This window comes from Cyprinus carpio, chromosome A25, assembly GCF_018340385.1.
Source record: "Cyprinus carpio isolate SPL01 chromosome A25, ASM1834038v1, whole genome shotgun sequence".
NCBI lineage: Eukaryota > Metazoa > Chordata > Actinopteri > Cypriniformes > Cyprinidae > Cyprinus > Cyprinus carpio.
This window is the reverse complement of record NC_056596.1, coordinates 19,355,350-19,369,763: the sequence shown is the minus strand read 5'-3', so window position 1 is coordinate 19,369,763 and position 14,414 is coordinate 19,355,350. Positions and strand designations below refer to the sequence as shown.

General features: G+C 37.1%; 1 protein-coding gene across 3 annotated transcripts in view; it reads left to right on the top strand.

Moving 5' to 3' along the window:
- The window catches only part of LOC109053807 (INSC spindle orientation adaptor protein), an 81,322-nt gene that overhangs the window by 16,875 nt on the left and 50,033 nt on the right, over window positions 1–14,414 (top strand). For all 3 annotated transcript variants that reach the window (XM_042715818.1, XM_042715816.1, XM_042715819.1), the window contains exon 2: window positions 13,284–13,372. In XM_042715818.1, the coding sequence (XP_042571752.1) occupies window positions 13,317–13,372 (56 nt within the window). In that variant the 5' untranslated portion in view covers window positions 13,284–13,316. The remainder of the gene's footprint in view (window positions 1–13,283; window positions 13,373–14,414) is intronic.

Genomic DNA, 14,414 nt, shown 5'->3' with positions numbered 1-14,414 from the left:
GTCAATGTGAGTGTCCCACTACAGGTCCTGAGATATGATAGAACCCAGGAACTTAAATGACTCTGCCACAGTGTTTTCAAGAATGGTGAGTTGGGATAGAGCACATGTAAGCATTTAACAGGACAACAATTGTGTTTAAGCTTGCACATCTGTGTTTGTGTACTTAAGTGTCATTGTATACTTGACTTAGCAAGATTTGCTTATAAACAGCTTGAGGTTTTTGTGGAGTTCTTAGAAACTTAAAGCTTTATATTACTGAATGGCAGTGGTGGAAGTAACGAATTACAACTACTCACGTTACTGTAATTAAGTAGTTTTTTGGGGTACTTGTACTTTTTTGAGTATATTTTTAAAGCTGTACTTTTATTTGTACTTAAGTACAAATTAAGCAAAATAATCTACTTCATTACTTTTAAATCATAGTTCGTTACTGAGTAAGCCCACAATTTGAATTGATATTCAAACTTTTGACGTAACTTCAGTAGCCAATAAAATATCCGATCGTAAAGGGACCAATAAAAGCCCCGATATCGGAACTGGGAAAAGCGCTGCTGCAGCAGGTGTCAGGTGAAGAGCTGATCAGACAGTAAAGGAACTCAGAGTCATTTATTGACTCAGAGGCTGGAGAACCAAATTGGTAGTGTTATCATAAATATCTATACTTTGATACCGATACTGAAATATCTGACACGGTTCCATTACTCATTTTCCACAGTATCTACTGAATATACACCAATACAATCTGCGTCTCTCTGACAGTGAGTTTGACATGCATCCGCCAATTACAGAGTCTGAATGTCTGCGTGGGATTGCAGGTATTCCGCATAATTTTAATCATTCCTGCGCAAATGTGGTGAGCGCTTTGTAAGGAGAACACTGTTATGTAATCGCAGAAAACTGGATGTGAGCTCTCAAATAGGCCTAACTTATACAAATGAACTGCTTGTTTGCAGACTGTGTGCAGTTGTGATCTCTCCATGCTTTTAAAGTAGAAATTATTTATCTTTTCTCCTGGATTAAACTTTGTCAAAAGTTATCAACCATTCAGAATAGATCCACACCTGACCGATGAAAATACTTCTAGAAATGTAATTGGTTGTAAGTGAAATGCACCAGAAAGTCTTTCAACAATCAAAGATGGAACTTTAATTTCTTTACAATGTAAATTTATGCTAGAAATGTTTTGGAATGGGATATTTGTCTGATTTCTACATATAAATATCATAGTCTGTCTAACTGCATCACTACATAATAAAGTCTTTACAGGTCAAAGCCATCTGATGTTCCATTTATCTAAATCACTGCTTATAAAAATTCAGTGTTGTCATATTTTGAATACCTCAAACTGAATTGAGGTCATTTGTTTTATAATTTTATTACTGACTGTGTACTTGTCTTTTTTTTTTTTTTTTTTTGTAAATTCAATTCAGTTTGAAATCAAATTTGAAATCAAGCTTCCTTGTGCTGTAAGCTTTTGCAACAAAGATACCCTATTTTAAAGACACAAATACACAGAATGAGCAAATGTTTAAGACTGAGATTTTTGTAATGGTAATTGATCAATATTTATATATATGTAAATAAAAACCTATAGAAAATCTGTTCATCATATAAAGTGAATCTTTTTTGTAGACTTGGATTAAACCAATTTCAAAGCTTGAAATAAGGCATGCCATGAAAAAATGGATGGACAAAAAAAAAAAAAATAAAACAAAATAAAATAAAATATGTGTATGTGGTAGTTTTTCCAATGGCATTGAAAATGATTGTACATCATGAAATCAAAAATAACCCTACTTGCTTTTTTAGTGCACAGTACAACTCTTGTGGTGAACAATCGAACCATGCAAGTCAATACACTGGAAAAAAAAATTGTCTGCCGTCAGTTTGATGGCTTGGGAGAATCCTCTTGCTAAGTCATAATGTAAGGACCGCTGTTTCCGGGTCCAAGCCTCTACTCATTTCACTTGAGAATACTATCTCAGCAGCCATTTATGAGCACTATTTAAATTAATATTACATATTTAAGCTAAGCGTTTAAAAATTTGCTGTGCACACTACAGGCTCCATGCTCACAGTGTCTCAGACACTAATATTTTAGCTGAATCACTGTCAGGCCATCTGGGATTTCAGTATGGAGATAAAGGTTAGGGTTATAATTTTTCAGTATTACATGACATCATAGGTGTGTATATGCACAGTTTGTTTTTTGGGGGACGTCTGGTAGAGCGTTAGGACCCAGAGGCGGTGAAGCATGATGTCAGACATAACAAGCAGGTATTCTTAAAGGGGTCCTATTATGCTTTTTCACTTTTTGAATTTTAGTCAATAGGGCATAAAAAAGATCTACCAAGTTACAAATCTCAAAGTCCACTCCAAAGGGAGATATTTCATTTTTTAAAAATCCCTTTTCAAGAACTACAACAAATGGCTCGTTTGGACTACAACGTTGTTTTCCGGGGTTTGTGATGTCACAAAGCGGCCCATTAGAATATCATTAAAATAAATCCCACCTACGGAAATGGTTGGGGGGTTGGGACGGGCAAGGTCATGGTTAAAACGCTTGGTTGAGTGGATCAGACAAGACAACGACAAAGAAATGCTGCTGTAGCATTAAGTTTTGAGGGTAGTCATGAGGGAGTACATTGCTGGTTTTGCCAAAAAGCTTTTGCTAAAAGACGGAGCAGTTCTCACTTTGTCGGGACAATCTGCATCACAGCCTGTAAGTAAGCTGCTTTATTTGTTGTTGTGTGTGTTATTTACATTTCAATGTATAAGTTGTATGCTGTTTCTGCAATGCAATAATACAGTTGCACTTATCTGTACATAGTAAATGCAGTTGTTTTTAAGCGGTTGTTTACAAACACTGTCTGAGCTGTTCGCCAATCACAACGCAATGGGACAACTAATCAATCACAACACATTTCATTTTTCGGAAGGCGGGTCTTCATCAAACCTGGAACTAATCAAGCCGTTTGTGCCAGGCTATAGAGAAACGTATTGTAATAATGTAACTGATGTGAAAAATAATATATTTTTCGAACCACCAAGCATGAGAGCATGTTCTAGTACACATGAGTTTTGTGCAAAGTTGCTATTATCCACAAAGATCTTTGATATGAATATTTTTTGGTAATTAAATATTGCTGGCTTAAAAGTAACTAGTAACTAGTACTCTGAGTAGTCGTAGTACTCTGAAATTTTCAGTACTCTTTCCACAACTAAGGTGGTCTTCTATGAAAGTTGTTACATGACAAACTATGTGACTTGTGTATTTTGGATAAAAACAGTGCTGTCTTGCCAAAGGTAAAACACAGAAACTAAACATTCTTTCAAAATTAGGTTATGTCTGAACTCTTTGTTCTGTGGCAGACAGGTGTAACTTAACTATATTCAGATTTAGAGAAAAGGGAGTGAAAAGACTGATCTCACCTCATCCATAATTAAAGCTTTGTAGCCATTTCTGTCCGTTTCAGTGTTAACTTAAAGGGTTAGTTCAACCAAAAATGAAAATCAGGCTCACACGGCTGTCTCACACGGCTCCGGGGGATGAACAAAGGTCTGCTGTAGAGACTCAATGTGTTTTGGTAAGAAAAAAATCCATATTCGAAATGTCATAATCACTTTAATCTAGCTTGCACCAACAGTTGTACACAAAAGCAGTTCCGGGAGCATGACGTATGGGGTCAGCATTGTGCATGCGCCGGTGAGTCTTGTGAAAACCAACATTTGTTTACAGGATCAAAAAAAGCAAAGTTTCCTTACTTTAGCAAAGGAAAACCAGTCTCCTCTTGGCTTATATCAAAATCTGACATTCTTTACAAATCTTCACTTTGTACTACAAACCCGATTCCAAAAAAGTTGTGACACTGTACAAATTGTGAATAAAAACAGAAAACAATGATGTGGAAGTTTCAAATTTCAATATTTTATTCAGAATACAACATAGATGATATGCCATCTTCCTTTTTATGATGCACCAAATTTTTTCTATGGGTGAAAGATCTGGACTGCAGGCTGGCTATTTCAGTACCCGGATCGTTCTTCTACGCAGCCATGATGTTGTAATTGATGCAGTATGTGGTCTGGCATTGTCATGTTGGAAAACATGAAAGAGACGACATCTGGATGGGAGACGACATCTGGATGGGACCATATGTTGTTCTAGAACTTGGATATACCTTTCAGCATTGATGGTGCCTTTCCAGATGTGTAGGCTGCCCATGCCACACGCACTCATGCAACCCAATACCATCAGAGATGCAGGCTTCTGAACTGAGCGCTGATAACAACTTGGGTTGTCCTTGTCCTCTTTAGTCCAGATGACATGGCATCCCAGTTTTCCAAAAAGAACTTCAAATTTTGATTCGTCTGACCACAGAACAGTTTTCCACTTTGCCACAGTCCATTTTAAATGAGCCTTGGCCCAGAGACAATGCCTGCACTTCTGGATCATGTTTAGATGTGGCTTCTTTTTTGACCTATAGAGTTTAAGCCGTCAATGGCGAATGACACAGTGGATTGTGTTCACCGACAATGTTTTCTGGAAGTATTCCTGAGCCCATGTTGTGATTTCCATTACAGTATCATTCCTGTATGTGATGCAGTGCCGTCTAAGGGCCTGAAGATCACAGGCATCCAGTATGGTTTTCCGGTCTTGACCCTTACGCACAGAGATTGTTCCAGATTCTCTGAATCTTTGCATGATATTATGCACTGTAGATGATGATAACTTCAAACTCTTTGCATTTTTTTCTCTGAGAAACTCCTTTCTGATATTGCTCCACTATTTTTCGCCGCAACATTGGGGGAATTGGTGATCCTCTACCCATCTTGTCTTCTGAGAGACACTATCACTCTGAGAGGCTCTTTTTATACCCAATCATGCTGCCAATTGACCTAATAAGTTGCAAATTGGTCCTCCAGCTGTTTCTTATATGTACATTTATCTTTTCCGGCCTCTTATTGCTACCTGTCTCAATTTTTTTGGAATGTGTAGCTCTCATGAAATCCAAAATGAGCCAATATTTGGCATGACATTTCAAAATGTCTCACTTTCAACATTTGATATGTTATCTATATTCTATTGTGAATAAAATATAAGTTTATGAGATTTGTCTGTTGATTTGTTTTGATCTCTCTGCTTCGTTTCTGCAGAAGACTGACTTATGAGCAGCACATGCACAACGCTGACCTCATACGTAATTATCCCGGTACTGCTTTCGTTTACAACAGTGAGCGCAAGCTAGATTCAAGTGATTATTACGTTTTGAATATGAATATTTTTCTTAAAAAGTGCATCAATTCACTATTGGATGCATTTGTTCACCCATGTGAGCCTTTGTTCACCCATGTGAGCCATGTGAGACACTTTTTTTATGGAAGGGCGCTTTTTGTTTTACAATAAACTGTAAAATAAAGCAATGCAACAACCGCTGACTGCAATGATAGAGCTTGATAGATCAAAGACGATTTTTAATATAACTCCGACTGGATTCGTCTGAAAGAAGAAAGTCATGTACAGCTAGGATGCCTTGGGGTTGAGTAAAGCGCAGCCTAATTTTCATTTTTGGGTGAACTAACGATTTAATTTCATTTTGCTTTTTAAGTGTAGGTCAATGGTCAAAATGCAGGATAGGTTTTTGCTGACACGGTATTTTCAAAACTTCTATGCAGTGATATTATAATATTGGTTACTGCTCATATCATAATTCTGCTCCTTATTATTATTTTTTTTTTTTTTTTGGGGGGAGTGACACAAAAATGTATTTTTACTGGTTTTGTCCTGAGGCAACATTATTAATACTCTAAAATCATAGATACCAGCTTCCAGCACTGACGGGTAAACTTCAAACCATCCTGCTGCAGGATGTCATTAAATGAATCAGAAGAGAGTACAGGCTTCCATGGTTAACAGGTTGTGTAAATTGAATAATGTAAATTGGATACATCAATAAATAACATGGTATGAGCACTAAAGCTTACTGAGTCACTGGATGGCATTCTGCCAGTAAATCAGAAGATAAGACCTATTCTTTTGGCATACTAATAAAATTACTATGGAGGAAAGGACAGGACAAGAATAGAACCTCTTCAATTTAGATCAGTGGTGGGAGATGAACCTGGAGTCTTTCAACCACACTAACATCAGTGACACTGTGGGAAACATATTACTCAATGCAAAATCTTTTTTTCCAACAAGACAGCAAATGGAAACACAACAGTGTTATAAACAGTATTTACCAGTCTTTGGGAGAATATTACAATTACATAACTTACCCACACATGGAGTTACACAAGACTAGAAACATTGTGTTTGATGAAACACTATAGACTGTCTGATGCCTGATGCTCTGCTGCCTCTCAGTGACCACCTGCCTGCCTCAGCCACAGTACAGAAGTGCCTCAAGTGTCAAGGCTTCCATCATTATCTGCGGGGCTTCAGCTGATTAGGGGAATAGGGTGCATTGCCCTGTGTGGGGTTAGATTTATTTCACATTCCCAAATAAAAGAAAGGAGATTTGCAAACAGATTCACAAATAAAGATTCACAACAATTAAATTAATTCACAGATAAACAGAAACAAATTTCTAGCACTTTCACAAAAATAAAGTCACAAATTAATAAAATGACATTTACAAATATATATATATATATATATATATATATATATATATATATATATATATATATATATATATATATATATATATATATATATATATATATATTGTCACAAAAACAAATTTGCCCGATATGAATTTGTTGATTGCTTCATGTGCATTTGTGGATCACAGCACATATTTTTCAGTCATTTATAGCTACTAAACATGCTAAACAAATCCACAAATAGCTGGACTCCAACCACCGTTTACTCAAGCCACTCAGATAACAACTACATTGACTGATCATTCGCAGCACATTCTAGCTTTGACCAATCACATTTTGCTTTACAGTCAGGACATAATACAACAAACTTGCATGTTATCAAGGCTATATTATGTTTCCTGCTGTTTCCTGTGATGTTGAATATGGCACTGGGTGTAATGGTATGGCAACTCTGAATGAAACAGCTAATCGCAATGTTGCATATATAAGTGATTGCAGAAAGTTATTGATACTCATGTCACCAGTGACAGTGTGATTTTTGGATCACCCATCTCTTAAGGTGCGGTCAGGAGTACATTAGATGACCACTTCCCCATTTCTTAGTTCAGGGCACCAGTCAAGGACATTTACCATGGAGGCATGAGAACAGTCCCAACAGGGGCTGTTCAATCTTTTGGAATTAATGCAAAGTGGAGGGAGTTGGTCAACTGATTTATCTGAAAGGTTGGTGAGATAATGTTAACTTGTAGAGCCTCTTACTGTATTAGAGACACAAAGATGACACAAGTGTGATAAAATAATTTTTATTAAAAAAAGGTAAACAAGAGCAATTAACAACTACTAAATGAATACCAAGAATGTTGCTTTTCTGAGAATAATAAGTTAACAAATCAAACAAATAAATGGAAGATATTTGTTGTTGAGTGAAATCTACTATATAACATCTAAAATAAATTAGCAAACCATATACTGATAATATATAAAAATACGCCAGGGTCTCTGAAAGAGGTTTGGATAAGTGACATTTAGGTTCTCTGTGGTTGAGTGAGCAGGTGGTGACTACTTCCACTGGTTGTGCTGGGTAACAATGCAGTGGGGAAATGAGCAGGAATCCATTTCAAGAGGATTGAACACAAAGCGCTGTGAGATGCTGATCTCCTGGAGCACCAAAGGGTCCTAAAATCTGGAACATGCCAATGAAAGTACCTTGAAGTGAAGGTTTGCTTGCTGGAGCTTAAACTTGCTGCAAATGTCTCTGGCCTTTCTGGAACTTGGTCAGTCCACTTTTGTCTCTATGCGTAGGAGACTCAGTATGTGCTGCATCTGTTGTTGTCCCGGTGGATGAAGACTCTGAACATTTCTGGTATTTGTCATGGTGTGGTCCACCCTATATTCCTCCTGTGGAATTTATTTGCATAGTCTAAACACACAGTTAGAAAAGTGTCACTTACTGATGCATTATTCACTTACCAAACCACTACCAGAATACATTTGGCAATGTTCTGAATGCATAAGGTTCACGATCATGCAAACTGTCATGCATTCATTCATTTGTCTGTTAACAGCTGAATTTGTGAAAAATGTTTCACTATACATTACTGTCACTGGAATACTTATTTCTCTGAATAAATATGAAATTGATGTGTTGTACATTTCATCAGTTTTAAGGTCTGAAAAGGTAGTAATGAATGGAATTGGAGGATCCTGGTGATCTCTCTTTGTTTCACCCACTGCTGCTGCATACGGAGGTCCTATGGAATTTGTATGGTGGCCAGAGGACAAAACCTGGCCTAGTCTCTAGATGGGTAAAGGGCAGAAACTGCATATGGGTCAGTGAGGTGTCCTGTCCTTCAAGTCAAATCAAGTCACCTTTATTTATATAGTGCTTTTAACCAAACAAGTTCAAGTTCAATTTTATTTATATAGCACATTTAAAAACATATCAAAACAATCATAATTGACCAAAGTGCTTCAAAGGTTTCCAACAAAGAAACAAAGAAACAAAAAAACAAAACAAAACAAAACAAAACAAAACAAAAAAATTATATTACACAAAGTGCAAACAAAATAACCAACAGGTCAAGATATCAAAGCTCAACTAGAATTGAAAGCCAAAGCATAGTAATGCGTCTTAAGCAAGGACTTAAAGGTTTCAATAGTCTGAGTTTTTCTTATGTAAATTGGTAGACTATTCCAGATATTAGGAGCAGCCACCGCAAATGCTCTGTCACCTTTGTTTTTTAGCCTAGATCTGGGCACATCGAGGAGCATCTGGTCGGAAGACCTCAGTACTTTGACAGGTGTATGGACATGTAGAAGCTCCGTCAAATATGAAGGCGACAACCCACTCAAGATTTTAAAAACAATTAATGCAATTTTAAATTTAATTCTAAAACAAACAGGAAGCCAGTGAAGTGAGGCCAATACCGGTGTAATGTGTTCACGTTTTTTGGTCCCGGTTAAAAGTCGAGCTGCTGCATTCTGCACTAACTGTAGCCGTCGGAGTGGTGACTGATCCAAACCGGCATACAAAGAGTTACAGTAGTCTAATCGCGACGTAATAAAAGCATGTATGACTCTTTCAAAGTCTTTGCATAGAATGTATTGCTTGGCCTTAGCCAGAAGTCTCAAGTGGAAGAAGCTAGTTTTAACAACTGAACTAATTTGTTTGTCAAATTTAAAAGCACTGTCAAAAATTACACCCAGATTCCTGGTAAAAGGTCGAATATGGGAACATAGAGTACCAAGAGCATCTGCACAATCACTTAAATGTCCCGCACGACAAAACACAACAATTTCAGTCTTTTTATCATTGAGACATAGAAAATTCTGATCCAACCAAATTTTGAGATCATTCAAGCAGTCTAACAAAGGTTGGATGCTGTTCTTCTCATTGTTTTTTACAGGCAAATAGATTTGTACATCATCTGCAAAACAGTGGAAAGAAATGTTATGTTTTTTAAAAATGGACCCTAAGGGCAGCATGTACAGGGAAAAGAGCATGGGTCCCAGAATGGAACCTTGGGGAACCCAACAAGAAAGAGGTGCAACAGATGAAGAGCAATTCCCAAGGTGGACAGCAAAACTCCTATCTGTCAAATATGATTTAAACCATTTCAGGGCCGTACCCGTAATGCCAACACTTTGGTCGAGTCGGGATAAGAGGATAGAGTGGTTGACAGTGTCGAAGGCAGAAGTCAAACAGATTGTGTCAAAGCAACTGAACCACAATAATTAGGAAAATAGTGTGTCAATAATTCAAAATGACAATAGTAAACACTCATTTTTCAGTTAAGGCAGATCATCATTGAATTCAGTGATGTCATCATCTAGCTCAGTTCAGTTTAAATAGTATCTTTGCAATCAAGTCAACGATATCGCTGGAAATTAAGTGTCCCCAACTAAGCAAGCCAGAAGCGACAGCGGCAAGGAACCTAAATTCCCATCGGTGACAGAATGGAGAAAAAACCTTGGGAGAAACCTGGCTCAGTTGGGGGGCCAGTTCTCCTCTGGCCAGACGAAACCAGCAGTTCAATTCCAGGCTGCAGTAAAGTCACATTGTGCAGAGGACTCAACTGGTTCCTGTGGTCTTGTCCTGGTGTAAAGACAAGGTCTTTACAGGGGATCTGTATCTAGAGCTCATCTAGTTGTCCTAGTCTCCGCTGTCTTTCAGGGCTGTAGAGGTCCTCTCTAGGTGCTGATCCACCATCTGGTCTGGATACGTACTGGATCCGGGTGACTGTAGTCACTATCTGATCTGGATACAGACTGGATCTGGTGGCTACGGTGACCTCGGAATAAGAGAGAAACAGACTAATATTAGCGTAGATGGCATTCTTCTAAGGATGTAGCAAGTAAATCGGGTGTTATGGGAAGTGTTCCCGGTTCCGGTTGACCTAATTAATGCAGCCTAAAAATCCTTTAACGGATTTGGATTTAGAAGCGTATTAGTGTGTTATGTGTAAGCCAGGTTAAAGAGATGGGTCTTTAATCTAGATTTAAACTGCAAGAGTGTGTCTGCCTCCCGAACAATGTTAGGTAGGTTATTCCAGAGTTTAGGCACTAAATAGGAAAAGGATCTGCTGTCCAAAGTTGATTTTGATATTCTAGGTATTATCAAATTGCCAGAGTTTTGAGAACGCAGAGGACATGGAAGACTGTAATGTAACAAGAGCTCGTTCAAATACTGAGGTGCTAAACTATTCAGGGCTTTATAAGTAATAAGCATGATCTTAAAATTTATACGATGTTTAATAGGCAACCGGTGCAGTGTTGACAGAACCGGGCTAATATGGTCATACTTCCTGGTTCTAGTAAGAACTCTAGCTGCTGCTTTTTGGACCAGCTGGAGTTTGTTTATTAAGCGTGCAGAACAACCACCCAATAAAGCATAACAATAATCTAACCTTGAGGATTAACATTTCTGCATTTGACATTGAGAGCATAGGTCGTAATTTAGATATATTTTTGAGATGGAAAAATGCAGTTTTACAAATGCTAGAAAAGTGGCTTTCTAAGGAAAGATTGCTATCAAATAGCACAGCTAGGTTCCTAACTGATGACGAAGAATTGACAGAGCAGCCATCAAGTCTTAGACAGTGTTCTAGGTTATTACATGCGGAGGTTTTAGGTCCTATAATTAACATCTCTGGTTTTTCACAATTTAGCAATAAGAAACTACTCGTCATCCAGTTTTTTTATATTTTCTATGCATTCCACTAGTTTTTCTAATTGGTATGTTTCGCTGCGCCATGAGGAAATATAGAGCTGAGTATCATCAGCATAACAGTGAAAGCTAACACTGTGTTTCCTGATGATATCTCCCAAGGGTAACATGTAAAACATGAAGAGTAACGGCCCTAGTACTGAGCCTTGAGGTACTCCATACTGCACTTGTGATCGATATGATACCTCTTCATTCACTGCTATGAACTGATGGCGGTCATATAAGTACGATTTGAACCATGCTAATGCAGTTAAATTAATGCCAACAAAGATTTCTAGTCTATGCAAAGGAATGTTGTGGTCAATAGTGTTGAACGCAGCGCTAAGATCCAATAGCACTAATAGAGAGATACAAACACGATCAGATGATAAGAGCAGGTCATTTGTAACTCTAATTAGTGCAGTCTCAGTACTATGATACGGTCTAAATCCTGACTGGAAATCCTCACAGATACCATTTTTCTCTAAGAAGGAATATAATTGTGAGGATATTACCTTTTTCTAGTATCTTGGATAGAAAAGGGAGATTCGAGATCGGTCTGTAATTAACTAGTTCTTTGGGGTCAAGTTGAGGTTTTTTGATGAGAGGCTTAATAACAGCCAGTTTGAAGGTTTTTTTGCATGAACATATTTTAGATCCCTTAACTCTACCCAATAACTGAACATAACTACTACAACAACTATATTACTAACTATCAATCAGCAGTAATTAGGAGTTTATTGATGGAAAACTCTTTAAAAGTTAATTGTTAATATGAGTTCACCAAGCTGAAGTGTTAATTTTTGTTGTTAGACCTGGCAGGTTTATTGAGGATGTTATCCAGTACGTGTGTAGATGAAGTCCTGGCTGGTGTAGCTGTATTTAACAACTTTGGTTCCTATGCAGTCATCATTAGCAGAAAAATCCCTGCTCTGGATGCTGATCTTCACAACAACTTTCCTTGGGTTGCTGTAGCATTTTGCAATTTGTAGATCAGCCAGTCACTCAGAAACAACCCAGTTTTGGTACTTTCTGATCCAAGCTTGATCAAATCCATTAATTGATTTCTCTTCAGACAGACAGGCTTATATACAGGGGTGCACATAAGTGGCGCGCAGGTTCGCTTGCGTGACCAAAATAAAAAATGTGATTTATAAATAAGTTCTGACAGCGCATTTGCATACTGACATGGTTGACTGCTGTTATTACAACACTTTAGATCGACAAACTGTACAATACAAGATTTCTTTTCAAAATGAAAGCATAAATTTAGACTATCCCATGCCGTTTTCAAAGCACAATGCAAAACTGTAATATTCATTCACTAACGCTCTTTAATCTGCAGCAGCGCTAAATCTGGAAGCGCTTATACTTACTTGCTGGCAACCTGCCAAAATAAAAGCTTGCTGATTTTAAGTTTGAAAATGAAGAAAACGCTTTTACTTATTTATTTTTAGATGAATTTTATCCAAAGTGACTTACAATTGGGGAATACATAAAGCGATTCTTCTTAAAGAGGCAAACAAAGAAAGTAGCAGTAAATCTTAAAATTTTCTTTTTAAGTTTACTATTAAATAATTGTATTTGTATTTAATACTAGGCCTACCTTTTATTTTAAATAATATTATCACACATTATTATTTAGTTAACTTTTTTTTATTATTATTATTTTAAAAATCTAAATAAATAAAGTGCAATAATATTATAACTATTATTAATTAATTTTTTTATAGTTATATTTAATGGGTCACACTATATGCAGTGTGAGGACCAATACCAAATCTCCAGGTTCTCTTATGAGAACCAGGCTGAAAAAATTATGTGCACCCCTGCTTATATAAATATTATATAGTAATGGTACATAGTGGTCAGTGTAACTGTTGCAAAACATGGTGAAATCTGGTAATTTAGCATTTTGTGAGCTCTTCATGATGGCCTGCATTCAGTCTCTTAATACTGTGTTTTGTAGGTGCTATGTTGAAGTAAGGAGGACGCAGTCAGAATGGCGACCCCACAGAGTTCCAGACAGAGCAGCTATTCCTCAATCTCTGGAAAGATGTAAGTGGTCTTTCAAGCCTCATTATCTCTATGAAATTTAGGCATTAAAAATAAGAAAAGAAGTATATCCCTAAACAGTCTTTGGTGGCTGTTATTTTATCCACCTTTATTAACATAAAACCAGGTGCAGCTGCTTGTAATTTGATGAATGTGTTTGTAACCTAAATAGTTTGTTATCCTTCAAGTGATTTAACTGTAGCGTCTAATGAAATGGATGTTTCTTGCACATTCACATAAAATAGCTTACTTACAAAAATAAGCTGGATATGAAGAGGAAGCAGAAACACAAGCAGACAATAATCCTATAGCAATGTGCAGTAATAGATGATGATGTGTGTTGTTGAGAGTGAGACAGGCTCAGATTGCAGGTCAGAGTCAGTGATGACCTATGTTTGTTTGTCTCTGACAGTAATCACACCAAAGTTTCTCATAAATACATGCCCAGAACATAAACATCTGTGACCTTAAATCTTTCTTTTTTTTTTTCTGCCTCCTCGAACAATTTCAATTATACATATATATGGTAGGGTGAATGTGTCGGTATGTTCTGAAATGGATAAAAATATTGAAAATATATGCATTAGTTGGCAACATATTACAATTTTCTAAATGAAAGAAAAAAATGAAATAGACAATATAAGTTCTTGAGCTAACAATGTTTATTTTTTTTTTTAACTGGGGAGATATGGTGAGAACAATAAGAAGAAAACAAACAAAAGCATTTCCTTTATTCAAAATGTGTAAATATAAATATGTACTCATATAATTGAAGAGAGCAGCCTGAACTGAAGCCCGTGTGATTCACGGCTCATCGCTCCATCAGACAGCAGGTGGAGGTTTAGCAGGAAGTGAGCCTGATGCTCATTCATGTTCACGGTGACGCTGAATCATTGTGAGTTGAGCTTGCCTTCCACCCCTGATGAACAATTAGCATTGCATACGTGAGCAGTTTGGACAGGTGCTTTTCTGTGCTCCACTGGACTTTCCATCTGTTTACACACACACACACACACACACACACACACACACACACACACACACA